The following is a 15,323-nucleotide window of genomic DNA, read 5'->3' on the forward strand; positions in this document are numbered from 1 at the left end:
CCTCCTCGTCGTCGTCGGTCGTACGTACGTACTACGTAACGTAACTAACTAACGTTAACGAAACTAACGTTTAACTTAATTTAATTATTATAAGTAAGTAGTACGTTAGTTTGTTAGTATACACACACACACACACACACACACACACACACACACACACACACACACACACACAAACGCACGCACGCACATACGCACGCATGGGTTGATTCATAAGGTGCAGTTGAGTTATCGTTATGAATGTTTCGAAGCATTTTTTGATTGGTTGACTAGTAAAAATCTTTCTTCTGATTGGTCAATCAAATGCTTTGAAGCATTCGTAGCAGCAACTCGATTACAGCTATTAGTCGCGAATCAACTTGAGATTTGAGCTAGATTTGAATCAGTCTTTCATTTGAAAAACACTTCTTAAATCACGATTTAATAAATCTAATTAATTCAAACTTTGATTTAAAAATAATTCGCTTTACATGAAAATCAATTGTGGATTGATCTATGACTATGAATATATGGATCTAAACTTTATTCTATTTTTATCGCTCATTATATTCGAAAGAAAGTAAAATGCAATTTAAAAAAATCTTTATATAATAAATGCGTAAAAGAGCAGCACATAAAAAATAAACTCAAAAAAGAATTTCCTGGTGAAAATAAAAATCGGAGCGTAAATCGAATGTAATGAGAGAATAATAGAAGTAAACGATCAAACTTCTATTAGAAGTTTAATGAAAATTGAAACAATGAAACATAAAGAGACGTTTATTTCCGTTGTTTCAATTTTCGCCTGCTAGAAGCTTCATTTACGCTTCTATTACTCTCCCATTACATTCAACTTATGTTCCGATTTTTATTTTCATCAGGGTTCGTCTTCTCTTTCGAAGCTACATGGAAATATTATCCGAATTGCCTTTATTTTATCTTCATCAAATATTAAAGAAGAATAAAATGATACATGGAGCAACTTAGATAATGTTTCCAAGTGTTTCTAAATATATCTGAGAATAAAAAATTTTGATCTATCTTCAGAAAAATTAAAATCTTTTCTTTCGAATATCGCCACGTCTGCTGCTTACTTGCGGGTGCTGCCATCCGTCGGTCGGTTCAATAACTTCGTTCTCTTCGTAACAGCGATCAGCATGAGTGATGTCAAATCCCACGTTATGGTCCATCAGGTATTTCTCCAGATTTCTGCGGCACTCGCAATACCACGGGTTCCCGATGATGTCGAATCGTTCGAGGTGCCTCAGATGTGTCAGCTCGTCCAACGGCAGGCAACGCAGTCGATTGTACCGCATGTCCAGATGGCGCAAGTTGCCGACGAGTGGGCGCAAAGCACCAGGCTCAATGTGCTCGATGTCGTTGCGCGCGAGCACCAATTGGCGGAGCGCAACGAGATCACTGAACCAATGGGCGGCAACCGCGGGTAGCCGGTTGCCGACGAGCGTGAGCCGTTGCAGCTGATGCAGACCGGCGAACGCGCCCGGCTCGATCGCGCCGATCGAGCAATCGCGCAGATCCAGACTGCGCAGGCTGTTGCCAAAACGGAAGAACGCATACGCGGGCAAACGATCGATTCCCAGACCCACGATCTGAATCCACGTAGTCCTGTCCGGCAGACGGTCCAATGACGTCAGCGCGCTTATCTGGAAGCGGTGGCCGGAACGTTCCTGCGCGAGAGAACGAGCGAGATAAGATATCTGGAATATCTGGACGCGCGATCGCAATTTCCGATCGCGACAGAGAGGTGAGCGTACCCGCTCGTGCTGGGTGGTAGCAATCATGTAACTTTTTCCCTCTAATACCCGTTTCTGCCAGTGTAGTTAATTTTAATCTTGATTCAATTAATTCTTCATCTCATTCTAGTCTTAATGCCCAATGTAGTCTAATTTTCAATGTAGTCTAATTTTTATCTTGATTTAATTAACTCTTCATCTCTTTCTAATTCTAAGGATTAAAAAAGATGTAGAGTATGTTGAACCGAGATTAAAATTAATCTACATTGATAGGAAGGGGCATAAGTCTATTTCTACTAATGTAATAGATTAACTTTAATCTCGATTTAATTTACATTCTTTTTTAACTAGAAAAAGATAAAAAGTGTGTTAAACCAAGATTAAATCTACATTAATAGAAAGAGGTCTAAGAATTAGAAAAAGATGAACAGCAAGTAGAATCGTGACTAAAGATGATATTGATAGAAACGTTTAAATTCTGATCTACAACAACAAGACTTTAGCCTTTTTGATCTAAACTTTAAACGTTAGACAGCGAAGGCTAATTTTTAAAAATACAGTTCTTCTGAATAAGATTTGTTATAATTTATTAATATTTTATTATATATTTCATTGTGTACTCCTTGTCTCAGAATATAACAATGTTTCAGTGCCTTTATAGTGACTTTCTCATTCAGTAAGTTAAATTTTATGATTGAGATGAAAGCGAGTTGTTCGCTTAAAACTTAGGGATTATTGCTTAAGATAATGTCGAAAATGTTCTTTGAAAAAATGTCAGTTTAGAAACCTGTTCTTTATTAAAGAATTTTCTGAATTGGTGTATATATTCGACGCAATAAATCGAAGTAAAATAAATATATAATTTATATATTCTTATTATATCGGTATACATTAAAGAATTTAAGAAGATAAACAACACATCTTAGAGTTTACAGCAAAAGACTAAAGGCTTACTACACTTATCGTAGATCGATTTAAACTGATTAAAGGTCAGCGGCACACAAATGCATATTTTCTTGCTGAATTAGTTGCGTTCTAATAAATTACTAGAGCTATACCACATGTACTAGAATTATACAATAATTTCCAGTAATTTCCAGTAATTTACTAAAATACAAGCAATCATGCAAGAAACTATATATCGTGTGCCGTTGAAGAGATAGAAATATGAAAAGTGAAATTTTGTCAATGAAGATAACGGAGAAATTTTTTACTTTTCACATTTTCTAGCTAGGGAGAAAGTTACATGAAAAATTCCATCCGTATTCGATTACATATACAGTTCATCGTTTTCGATTATCACCGACCACGATAATCAACTGAAATTCGAGTTTTGCTTCTCCTCGTGAATCTCTGAGCGAATTCGTGGACGTGATTATCAATAAAGACTTAATGTGTGTGTATGTGACGGAACGGAGTTAATCACACTAATTATATCCATTATATCGCGGTGATCTTTGCTTCCTACGCGACTCGTATCGATCGCGCGTCGATTGCATAGCGCGCGCGATTTTTCGTCAATCCCACGGCGAGCCAATCAGGGCAATAGCCTCGAGAGCCACGTGACCCGGCTCGCGCGAACTTCACTTGAGAGTTGCGTTCGAGACGATCGAGTTGTCACGTAGGCCGAGACGGACTCCAATGTTTCTACACTTGTGATCTCGTGCATCTAATATACGAAGGGACGCTCGTCGTCGGTTGCTCAAGGATTGCGTGTCGGCTGGTAACCGCCCTTAGGGCCGGGCGGAAGGAAACCCAGCGTCTGCGAACAATCGCATCGCGCGAGTCACGTGATTCGTGCGTCCGTCCGCCATATGTCGCGCGCGGTTTTCGTCGGAGCCGACCTATGCACGCGTCGCGTCGTTCAGGTTCGACATCGGACGTTTTTCCGCTTGTGTGTCGTGCGCTCGTGTCATTTACATGTCACGCGCGGGTTTTCGCGAGACGACGCCGCGTGTCGTTGCTGGAACTCGGAAGCAGCCGTCGAAGGGAGACAATGGCATCCGAGGGGACGCCGTACAACACGCAAGGATTAGTCGTGGCGCTACTGAGAACGCGATTCCGTACTCCGATAAGGTGAGTTTATTTGTTTGTGAGTGAGTTTGTATTGAACTATTTTCCCAGTGGGAGGGACGTTGAAGTACAGCAATGGCAATTTCGACGAATTTGAATACTGCAGAATAGGCATGTCCTACTTTAGCTTCGGAGTAGAATCGGCGAAAAAGAATTTAATACGGTAAGATTTTGGAGACTGTAACAATGCGCTCGAAAACACTACTCAAGTTCTCTGAATATTACTTTATCCTTATCATTTTATTCTTATTATTTGGGGCTAAAATTGGACATGCCTGCTGTAGAAGATTAGTTTTACAAAATGATGTAAAATATGTATAAAAAATATGTACGTGAATATTAAATTTATTTTAATAATAAAAGTTTATTTTAATATCAATCATTCAAATTTACAAATGTAGAGATGTATAATTGAGTGGCTTCACTAGATTGATCATTAGCTAAGAAAGTTAAGATGAGCGTAAGATTTCCTATAGATTGTGCTACATGCAAAAATTTTTATTTTTTATAAACTTGATATTTCTCGAAATTGTTGCGTTTGCGATTAGTTTAGAATTTTTTAAATAGTGATTTGCGGAAAATCAATAACTGACCGAAGAAAATGGAAATCGAAATTATATTAATTTATGATAAATGAATTATATATGAAGAATATGAATTTTTGATAGCGTCTTATTTTCCACGCTACAAATAAATCTGATTATTTCTAATGAAGTATCATCGGTTTATATCCATTTATGATATCTCCCGTTAATATTCGTATTAAATTACATCTAGATATTAATTGCCTGATTTTCCTTCCTGTGTGAAAATGTGAAGGAGACTAAAAACACCGAGAGCAACGACATTACACGATCGTTAAACGCGCAATTAAATTCTTAATTGGCTATCATACGCGAACTAACGTTAACATTAAATTTCGAACTAACGTTAACATTAAATTTCTTTCACAATATGCATTTGATAAGGTTTTTTAGGCGGTAGAAAATCATAGTAATGAGATACCTGTAAGACATTATGCGATATTATTAGATAGATAATTATGATCGAGGCGTTTCTGCTCCACCTTAAGATCTCGCTTGTACTCCCTGAAACGCGATACTATGAAAAAATAATGCAGTTTGACTTGAGCAGTATTGTTTTACTGTCGGTATATCGATACTCAATGTGGTTGCAGCTTATTTCATAAGATCACAAAACGGACAACGTTTAGGAAGCTAATACTTTACTATTACTTCGATGTTTTCATAAAGATCTCAAATTCCTAATATTCAATTCGAATTTATCTGATGACTAATGTTGATTAATTTTAATCTTGGTTTAATTTATTTTTTGTCTTTTTCTAATTTTAGGTTCGTTTCTACCGTAAAATACGAAAATGTAAAATTATATAAATTACATTACAGTTTTGGCCATAAGTATAAAGAATCCTCAATTTATTGCATTTTCTTGGAAAATGCGGTAATGAAAGTCTAAAGGAGAATCAACAAATAAAATAATAAAATTGTTATAAAAATAATTATTTTTCAATAAAACTGGTTCTAATTTTTGTAAAACTAGGAGAAGATAAATAGTAAATTAAACCGAGATTAAAGATAATTTACATTTGTAAAAAATGAATATGAATTAGAAATATTAATCTTCCATAGCTGTTGACGCCAATAAACTGAAAACTTTCGCAGAACAAAACAAAACGGATTTATATACACAAAAAACATTTATGCCCATTTCTATCAATGTAATTTAATTTTAATCCCGATTTAATTTACTTGTGTCTTTTTCTGATACTCAGATTTAGAAAAGAATATAAAATAAGTTTAGAAATTAAAACTAATCTACAATCTTGATTATAAATACAAAGCACTCTGTGCATAAATTGATGTATACATTCTATCTGTAGCTAATGAAAAATAAATTAAAATCTTGATTTATTGAAAAATAATATATATTGTTCTACTAATTTTATTATTTTGTTAATCTTCCTTTGGAACTTTTATTATCACCTTTTCTAAGAAAATGCAATAAGTGGGCGATATTTTGTACTTATGGCCAAAGCTATATATTAATAAGAATGAACATTAAAATAAATAGGATAAAAATTTAAACTACGTTACGTCATTATTGAATTATAAATGACTGATTTACCTCGAAATTTTCTATCGGTTCGATGGTTATCGTCGGAGGTGGAAGCGGGATTTCAATCTGTGTCATGCACTGCGGATTTCGATGCAGGGTGCAAATCCTCGGTCGAAATCTACATTCAATCTCTTGGATGATCGATCTCTCGCGAAAGAACCTCTCCATTCTCAGGCGGCACTCGCACAACCACGGATTGCCATCAATGCGCACGGTCCTGAGCGCGGTCAGATATGACAGTTCCTCCACCGACAAACAATCGAGGTCATTGTCGCGCAAGTCCAGGGTCTCCAGTCGCGGTAACATGCGAAAAACGTCAGGTTCGACGTGCACCAGGCCGCATCTGAAAGAAAAAACGCGAGATGTACTTCATGTGTTGTGCACACTGGAGAAAGAATCTAGATGCATTAATTAGAATTCTGATGGAAAGATAACAAATCAAAGTGTTTTGGTTAAATCTTTTAGAATTGTAATCGAGATAACCAGATGTTCAATTATGATGGCCAAAATTCTGATTGATATGATCAGAGTATGCTGGTTCGTTTATTTTCAATCAGAAGTTTTTCTCAGTTTTCAAACTTGGAGAGCACAAGAGTTAGAATATACATCATAAGCTAACTCTCGAGATCTTTAACTGGAATAAGCGTAAACATTTCATAAACAACTTCAGTGTTGAATTCATAATGTCAAATTATACTCAATTTGAGTTATTTTTAATCATTTTTATGTCACTGTTCTTACTCAATATGTCGTTAATTAAAACAATGGAGTTAAACAATTTAATTCAAATAAATGTGTTAAATTTGATTATTATAAATATATATGTTAATATAAACATATTGTTTACTTTGAAATTAACAGAAAATTAGTTGATTTAAATTATGACACACATGAGAATTAAAAGAATGAGAATTAAATGAGAATTAAACTTAAGGAATTGGGTTATCATTGCTTTTTTGATATCTAACAATATTTGACAATGAAATAATACAATAATATTCTGTTAAATAACATGATAATGTCATTATTTAGTCGTTTAAAATATTTGTATACTTTTGCATTTACTTTGCTATTTCATGTACAGCAACTTTTGTATTCACTAATTTAACGTAATAATTTAAGTAAACCAAACTCACTATTATCTACATCTTAAAAAATAGAAAATTGCACTTTCATATTTAGCTTCATCGCGGGAAGGAATCCTTATAATTAAGACTCAATATTAGAAATATTTTTTTAGTGGAATTGAAAGTTCTTAAAAAAGTTTCTTAAAACTCTTCAAATTTCTAGATCTTTTGAAACGAACTTTTGCCAGGCATTGAGTTTGGCTCTGAGATTAATCGAGTTTAATATCTAATATTTGTATACCAAATGACATTACGATCGCAATGGTGCAACGAATAACTGGGTCATCGACATTACCGAATGTATAACTGCCGGACGCTTTATATAAGCTGCTGCACCATGTGGCCTCAATCTATCGGTGCCCTCGAGTTTTATGAATATAGCGATGCTCTGACAATATTGTCGATGACATTTTGCAATCACTAATATGGCATTGACTGCCACGGATCAAATGAAATAAAAAGATTTTTAATTGATGATAATAATAAAATTAATAATTTCTATGTATAATGATTTTTTTATAACTGTGATGTATTTTCGTAGAACTAACGTTGAACAAACTATAGTTATGTGTATTTCCGAATTTTGATATTATTCATTTCCCTTGATATTATTCATTTAAATACCGTTTTTAACCAAAAATTTATCGGAATTTTGTCAAGTTAGATTCATAATTAGACTGTAGACATAATCAGAAAAACAGTACCTGTCTAGAATCAGTCGTCTGATATTCGGCAAATGGCGGAACCACGCGGACCTCACCGCATGGATCCTCGTGCCATGGAAAATCAGCCAGTCGAGTCGATTCAAGCCGCGAAACGCCGCGGGTTCGATCAAATTTACGTAGCAATTGTAAAAAGACAGGCGACGTAAATTCGGGAATCGGTGAAACGCGTCGTCGGGAATCGTGTGGAAGCGCGACACTGAGAATTCAATCCACTCAGTCTCGCCGGACAGTTCGTCGAGATCGCTTAGGTCACCATGGATGCACGCGTAGGCGATCGACCGATCATTGTCGGCAATCGGTGCTAAGCTGCATTTGCCGTGCACTTGGCCAATTAGACCGACCAACGCCCAAAGAAGCAATATCGAATTGACCATCCTTCGTGGTCGTCTAGTCGATGCTAGTGGGTCACCTGGAAAAGGGAAGGCCTTTAATGAAATATCAATTGATTATTTTCGAAATTATATTTAGATCTCGATGTATGCTATATAGAATAAATATTTTATAAAATGTCGGTACAAATTGACGTTATAAAGTATTAATCAAGATATATACGGAAAAAATGATTTTGTTGAAGTATCAAAAAATGTTTAGCTGGGTACAGATCTGAAAGTAATTTTGTTAGACTCAAAATAATTATGGACGCTTAAACATAAGCAATATTGCAAAAACATTTTAGCAATCAACTTCTACATAATTATTTTGTCCAACAAAATTATTTTCAGATCTGTATAGAGTTAAATTTTTAGATATTTTAACAAAACCATTCTAGCGTGTATAAATCAAATATAGCATACTATGCAAGTATGCGTGAATATATAACTTATGCTTTTAGAAATTTTTAAAATTAAAACTTTTATAAACTATTTAATAATATTATAAAATGTAGCTGCTATATTAATTTATTATTGTATTATTGTATTATTTAATTAATTTAATTGAAATATTCAGTATTAATTTATTAATATATTATTTAATTAACTTAATTGAGATATTCAGTATTCAAAACGAGATATGAAGGTTTAACATTGTGCATAATGGACATCTCCTTAGGCTGGAATCAGACTTACATTGAAAATTGAGATTGAAAATTAAAGATTGAAATTTCATCAATGAGGACAAAGAAACAATTTTTGGCTCCTTTTGTTCTGATTGGTTAAACTTCAATCTTTCAATTTTCAATCTTCAATAGTCTGATTCGGGCGTTACCTGGAAATTTATCTAATTGATATTGCATAATCTCACCCGCTCACTTTTCTGGCGTGGCTCGTTTCAACTCTAGAAACATGCGAAACAGTTTAATACCTTGATATCTAAAATATGTTACAGAATATTAAAGAATTGCATGAAATATCGTTCGAGCGACCGGCGAATAAATTATTGTACTACGACTTTATTTGCGTATCGCAGTTATGTCAGTTCTGCGATGATCTCATGGTCAGAGAATAAACACGGACCTAAAGTGTTGATGCGTTAAGTGCATGGTTAATGCCAAATTTTCGTTTCGTCGGGATATTGTTGCATTTGCCGCACGCTTGATGTCGTTACAAAGTAATACGACTCCGAACTCTCCGCCGAAGATATTCTGTCCAACAAGTTTCACGTAACGTCGTTTGCGTGGAACAAACTAAAAAGAGTCAAATAGATTTTTTGCATATCTAACGAGCTTAGTCTGCGTAGCAGATGCGATCTCGTACGCGTGACCATAACCATAATAAAGAAATCCAAGGTCGCATTAAGTTTGCTTTTCAACAGATGCGCGCTCAATGCGAGAAATCAGCCCTAATCCTTCTCCCAATTTTAACATTCGTTATTATTATTATTTAGTAGCGTCGGTTTATTTAAATCGTCGCAGTTAAATACAGATTACAAAATACAGATTACAAAATACAAGCATTTTGAACAACTTGCAACATGCAATTATTGAAAAAAGAAACTAACTCAAATGAAATATGAGATTCTGTATTAAAAAGTGTTTTTTTTTTAAAGATTTCTATTTCTATAAATATAAATTAACTTTAATCTCAATTTAATTTATTCTTTATCGGTTTATATTATTCTTTATCTTCTTCTAATTCTTAGAATTAGAAAAAGATAAGTAAATCCGATTAAAGTTCATAAAAGTTACGCGTTTTGCGGGTTATCTCCGCAGCTTGATACATCGTTAAATTACTAAATTAAATTACTAAAGTGAACATTGCAGTTTATTTCATCAAGAAAAGAACTTGATACGAGAGTTAAAATTAACCTATATTGATACATATTAGGAAAAATCTGTTGCATTAATTGGAATTTTAATAAATTTTAATAAATTTAATTTGTATAGAAAGGTATAAATTAGACACTTGTAGTGTTAAGTCTATCAAACATTTTAGTTGAGAATAACTACTAGTTATAATTAATTAATAGTTAATATTAATTAATTTAAAAAAAGACAACTTTAAATAACTATTTAAAATTATACGCACTTTCGAAAATAAATGTCAAAATAATAAAAAGGTGAAAAAAACAGGCTAATTAGAGTGAAGCGCTGTAAGCGTTGCGCAATTTTTGTATGTGTAAATTTTTAATTTATTAGGACGTTTCGAGTTATCATAATCTATAAAATTACATTGAGTTGAATCCTTAGCGAGAGAACCCTACCAATTATCACTAGTTATCATTTCATTGTAGATTATTGCTGAAGATAATTCGAACGTAAGTCGAAATGCCCTAATAAATTGAAGATTTACGTATACAAAAATTGTGCAACGCTTCACTCTCATTAGCCCTATTTCTTCATCTTTTTATTAATTAATTAATAGTTGAAACTCAATTATAATAAAAAATCTGATTCGTATGATCAGAATTGGTTTGTACTTGTTGATACAATTAAAATATTTTTCTTAATACATATATAGAAATAGACATAATATAAAAGAACTAAAATTAACTAAAGAATAGAGGAACTGATTTTTTTTTTAGAAAATATCTACTAATCGGGATTTCGAATTTCGAGAATGTTATACGAATTCCACGTATAATCTTGTTGCAATCTCATTTCGGAGAAACTCACCGCGAAATGGGTGAACACTGCGTAAACAATGTCGTAAACAATGCTTGACCTCACTAGATGGGCACTGCGACGCGTCGCGCGGCACTGACGCTCGCATCTGTCAAAAAAGCGGAAGAACCTCGCGATCTCTGTCGTGCCGCCGCTGCCACCCACGGGCTACCTCCGTTTCTGCCAAGAAGAGACGTTGATTTTCCACAGCGCGGCAGAGAAATCCCCACCGCGGTCTCCGGTCAGTCGATCAGTTGCAGCGCGCGCGCTCCTTTAATGGCACTTTTATTTTTCCGACTGAGCGACTACCATCTCGAGCGGTGTCGTTCGCATTTTCTTTAACGACCTCGTGGAAGTTTCCAACGTTGTGAAGTGGATCTCTGATCATAATAGAACGAAAATTAATTTCACAGCAAAAAGTGCGAAAAAAATTCGAATGCTTGAGACCGCTAACTTACAATTAAACGGCTTGTAAAACTGCGTGGAAAAACGTTTCAATTAGGTTTTTGCCCTCGAGCGAAAAATAAAAATTTTTGCGTTGACGTGGAAAATAAGAGCGATAGACGCTTTAATAATGCATTGGCGATGCAATTTGTTCTCTTCTTGGAAAAAGCGTGAGAAACATTCTAATAATGTTTCGAGTATAAATCGATATAGAGCATATGAAGAGGAAAAAAAGAGAAATGGCATTCGGAAATGCGTTCTGTCTGGTAGATTGCAATTGGCTTGAATATCGCGTCGAAACGACTGAGCTCGTGAATCAGCCGCTTCCTCATTATATAAGCTCGTAAGGCCAAGGTCGCCCTTGTTCCCTGCGCCGGTAATGGATGCACACCGATTCCTGCTTGCAACGACCTATCTTTAGCACGGCGCGCTCTAGTTTGGCATAAAACTAGACGCGTAATATAGGGTGACGCATAATACGCGATGAGAACGAGTGGGAGTGACTGACAGTAAATTTTTGTTTGCGAGATCCGATGGAAAAGAGAGATATATCGCGTTTGCGTGAACACCTTTCTGTGTATATCCGCGAAATATAAAAAAATATATTCACACTGAATATATTCAGTGTGAATATATTCACTGAAGAAACTGTAGGAAGAAAACTGTATTTGATATTTATGATAATTGTAAAATAATTATGATTATAAACTTGTTATATAGTTATTACTATTATAATGTTACACTAAGAATAATTCCATTTGGTTGATTCAATTAAACAAATCCTTAGTCGATGCAATAAAATAATAAAAAAATTTGGTTATTGTAAAATTTTACTTGTTTTATTAGGAACAAGTAAAAATGTTATAATAATCAAACTTTTTACTTCCAAACTAAACCAAGAATTTGTTTACCAAACAAGAGATTAGTTGATTCAACCAAATGGAATTTTCAATGTAGTAATAATAATAATAATATTTATAGTTCTATAAAAACATATATAATTGGTTAAAAAATGACTACAAATTATGATTAAATTATGATAATTATGATAAAATTGTAATCATTTTCTTTCTGACAGTGTACAGAGAGTTTAATTTAACCTTTACAAGACGGAAAAGCTATACTATAGCGGCGTTAAAAAATATAATATTTTGAGGCAAGAGAATACAATGATATAATGAATTATTATAAATCTTATTGAAGGAAATGCATAAAATTTCGAAAAGACATTCTTCCTCTAAAGATTATAACTTTATCTTTATAACTTACCTTTGTCAATAATAATGATATACTTCTACAACATCTGCAAAAAAACCATTGTTAATTAGTTGAAGAACATCGGAGAGTCACAATTTTGTCGTCAATAAACGTATATCGTTCTAAAAAATAATTTGATAGAAAAGTTCTGTGAACGATTTAGAGAATCACGATCGGATCTGGATGAAATATTGATTCGCATCGTTAGCTATTTAGCGTCAAATAGCTAACGATGCGAATCAATATTCAACGAACCGTCACGATTAAATCATGACAAATCTTTTTCACAATTCGCCAGCTCGAGCTTGATTCTTACGATCTAACTCTGTCCACACCTTCGGCCTCTTTTTTTCACCCCGTGCAAAAACGCCCGCGCCCTTTCGTGCCCCACCCTGCGCCGTGTTAGCCGTGTATCTACTTGCGTTCCCTGCGTGGCCTATGTGCCTATGGCACCGCGTGATCGGTCCACACCTGCGTCAATCCACTACTACGCCCCGCGAAAATGGTAACGCTCTTCGGGCCGCCAAGGTCTCTCGCGACGCGCTGACGACGACGTCCAGGCCCTCCTCGTCTCTCGGTCGCCTTCTCCTTTTCCTCTTCTTTTTCTTCCTTCTGCATCCGTCTCAATCCCTCTTGAACAACTGCATTTACGACGTACGTATATACGTATATACGCGGTGCACATGCTGGCGTGACGAAATGCATACCGTTTCAAAACGCTCCGCTTGCTGTCTGTCTCCTTTTATCTGGTCTTTTCTACCCTGTCTTCTTCCGTATACGTGAAAAGAACGATTTTGCTTAAATATTAAAAAATTTAAATAGATACAGGTCTATAAAATAATAATTGTGTTGAACAATCAAAATAATTATGTAAGAAATTTAAGTATAATAAATAATGCTAATAAACAAAAAGTTTTGACATTCTAACAGCCAGTTTGAGCGTTCTGCATAATTATTTTAACAGTTCAATAAAATTACTTTTCCACTCTTCTCTCACATATATGAAAAGAATGATTTTGTTTAAATATTAAAAAATTTAAATAGACACAGATCTGAAAATAATTTTGTTGGACAATCAAAATAATTATGTAGGAAATTCAAGCATAAACAATGCTAACAATTTTGACATTCTAGCAACCAGTTTGAGCGTTCTGTATAATTATTTTGACAGTCCAAAATTATTTTCAAATCTGTATCTACCTAAGTTTCTCAATATTTTAGCAAAATCATTCTTTCCGTATACATGTCGATTTTTAATTTTTACACAAATTGTCGATTTCAAAATTTCATGGCAAGTACAAATAAAAATGCATAAATCTTCAAACTTTCAGCAAATTCGATCTCTGGTGTAGTGTATATTTTTCTAACGTTTCGAGCAGAGTTGGCAATGTTCTCCTTGGCAAAGTGGAAAAAAGAAAATTTATGAAGACATGAGATGTTATTGCGGCAGTGGACTTGAACTTGTAGGTGTATGTGTTTGTTGACCGTTTTGTGTCGACTTTTCTCCCGAGACACATTTTCCGCGACATTGAACATCTTGATTTTCAAACTTAAAATTAAACACGACAAGCTGTTTTCAACGTCTTAATCTTTATTTTTTTTTTTCTCATTGATGAGGTCTCAAATATTTGAGCCAAGTAAAATATTGTAAGATTCTTAATTAAAGGACTAATTGATTAAGTTTGACTTATTATAAAATTATTTAATCTTCGTACATTTCTTATTTTCATAGTCTTCTCGCCTGTTATAATTTAATGTTTAACGTGCCTGTTATTTAATTAAATAAGCGCGAAGATTAAATAATTTTATTATACCTTTAAGAGTTCTTATATATAGTTCATATTACTTAATTACTAATTAAAATTTTTATGGCATCAAGGTTACATTTCTTTAAATTAATATTGATCTTTCATTATCTATTGCATAGTTTAAATTAAATTTAAAAAATCGACAAAATGGTAAAAAAGTCTATTATTAAAATTCAATTTGATTTTCTAATATTTATAAACATAGAAAATTTAGTTAAATAATTTGATTTATATATCAACTTTAAATCAACCTGTCAGAATTAATTTTGAACGGAGAGTAGATCAATTATCTTCTTGCTATATCGAACTATGTCATATAAAAATTATGAGAACATTAATAGATACGTAACTTCTCATAAGAAAGTAATTACGATGAGACGACAAAGTGTAGCAATATGTATGTTATTATATAGCAGTACATCGATAACCCGCGCTACATGTATACCACGATACGCATTTAATACGTTATGCAATGTCACGGCCTAGTCCAGAAATGCGCATTACATCATACAACCTATGGAGGTCTGATTATACTTTAGGAAGAGTATAATTGAACGAACGCTTCACGCATGTTTTTCATTTACGTGTTTTTCATTTGCCATTAGCTCAATTAAATCATCATACGTGTTTTATAGAAGATGAGCCACACGCGAACTAGTCAAGAATTAAGGAAAAAAACAAATCAAATAACATGATAATTTAATGTTACATCAGGAATTTTCATGAAAATTGCATGATATTTAACTCTTTCACTGTAATTTATGACAGGCAAATTAATCGTTCTCCATAATGATTAATCTTATCTGTCTAATATAACCGAACATATGTTAACGGGACAACAAAATTGGCACGAATAAAAAAGATAAAAAAATTCAGATGTGAAAAAAGTCAGCGGCTGTGTATAGCAGAAAAAGTTGTTTTATAACTGTTATAAGATTCTTTAATACACGACTCTCTTACTCTTAATCTCTCTCTCTCTC

The 15,323-nt window shown here is 34.0% G+C and overlaps 2 protein-coding genes across 2 annotated transcripts in view; one reads left to right on the forward strand and one right to left on the reverse strand.

The window, feature by feature from the left end:
- Window positions 1–8,168, reverse strand: part of LOC105622180 (slit homolog 2 protein-like) — an 11,998-nt gene extending 3,830 nt beyond the window's left edge. Inside the window, exons 1-3 of the mRNA XM_012203610.1 lie at window positions 7,774–8,168; window positions 5,952–6,285; window positions 1,074–1,667 (exon numbers count right to left, since the gene is read on the reverse strand). Of these exons, the coding sequence (XP_012059000.1) occupies window positions 1,074–1,667; window positions 5,952–6,285; window positions 7,774–8,168 (1,323 nt within the window). The remainder of the gene's footprint in view (window positions 1–1,073; window positions 1,668–5,951; window positions 6,286–7,773) is intronic.
- Window positions 3,654–15,323, forward strand: part of LOC105622179 (cytospin-A) — a 62,217-nt gene continuing 50,547 nt past the window's right edge. The window contains exon 1 of the mRNA XM_012203608.1: window positions 3,654–3,809. Coding sequence (XP_012058998.1) covers window positions 3,654–3,809 — 156 coding nt within the window. The remainder of the gene's footprint in view (window positions 3,810–15,323) is intronic.

The sequence above is a fragment of the Atta cephalotes genome (genome assembly GCF_000143395.1).
Source record: "Atta cephalotes unplaced genomic scaffold scaffold00041, whole genome shotgun sequence".
Lineage (NCBI taxonomy): Eukaryota > Metazoa > Arthropoda > Insecta > Hymenoptera > Formicidae > Atta > Atta cephalotes.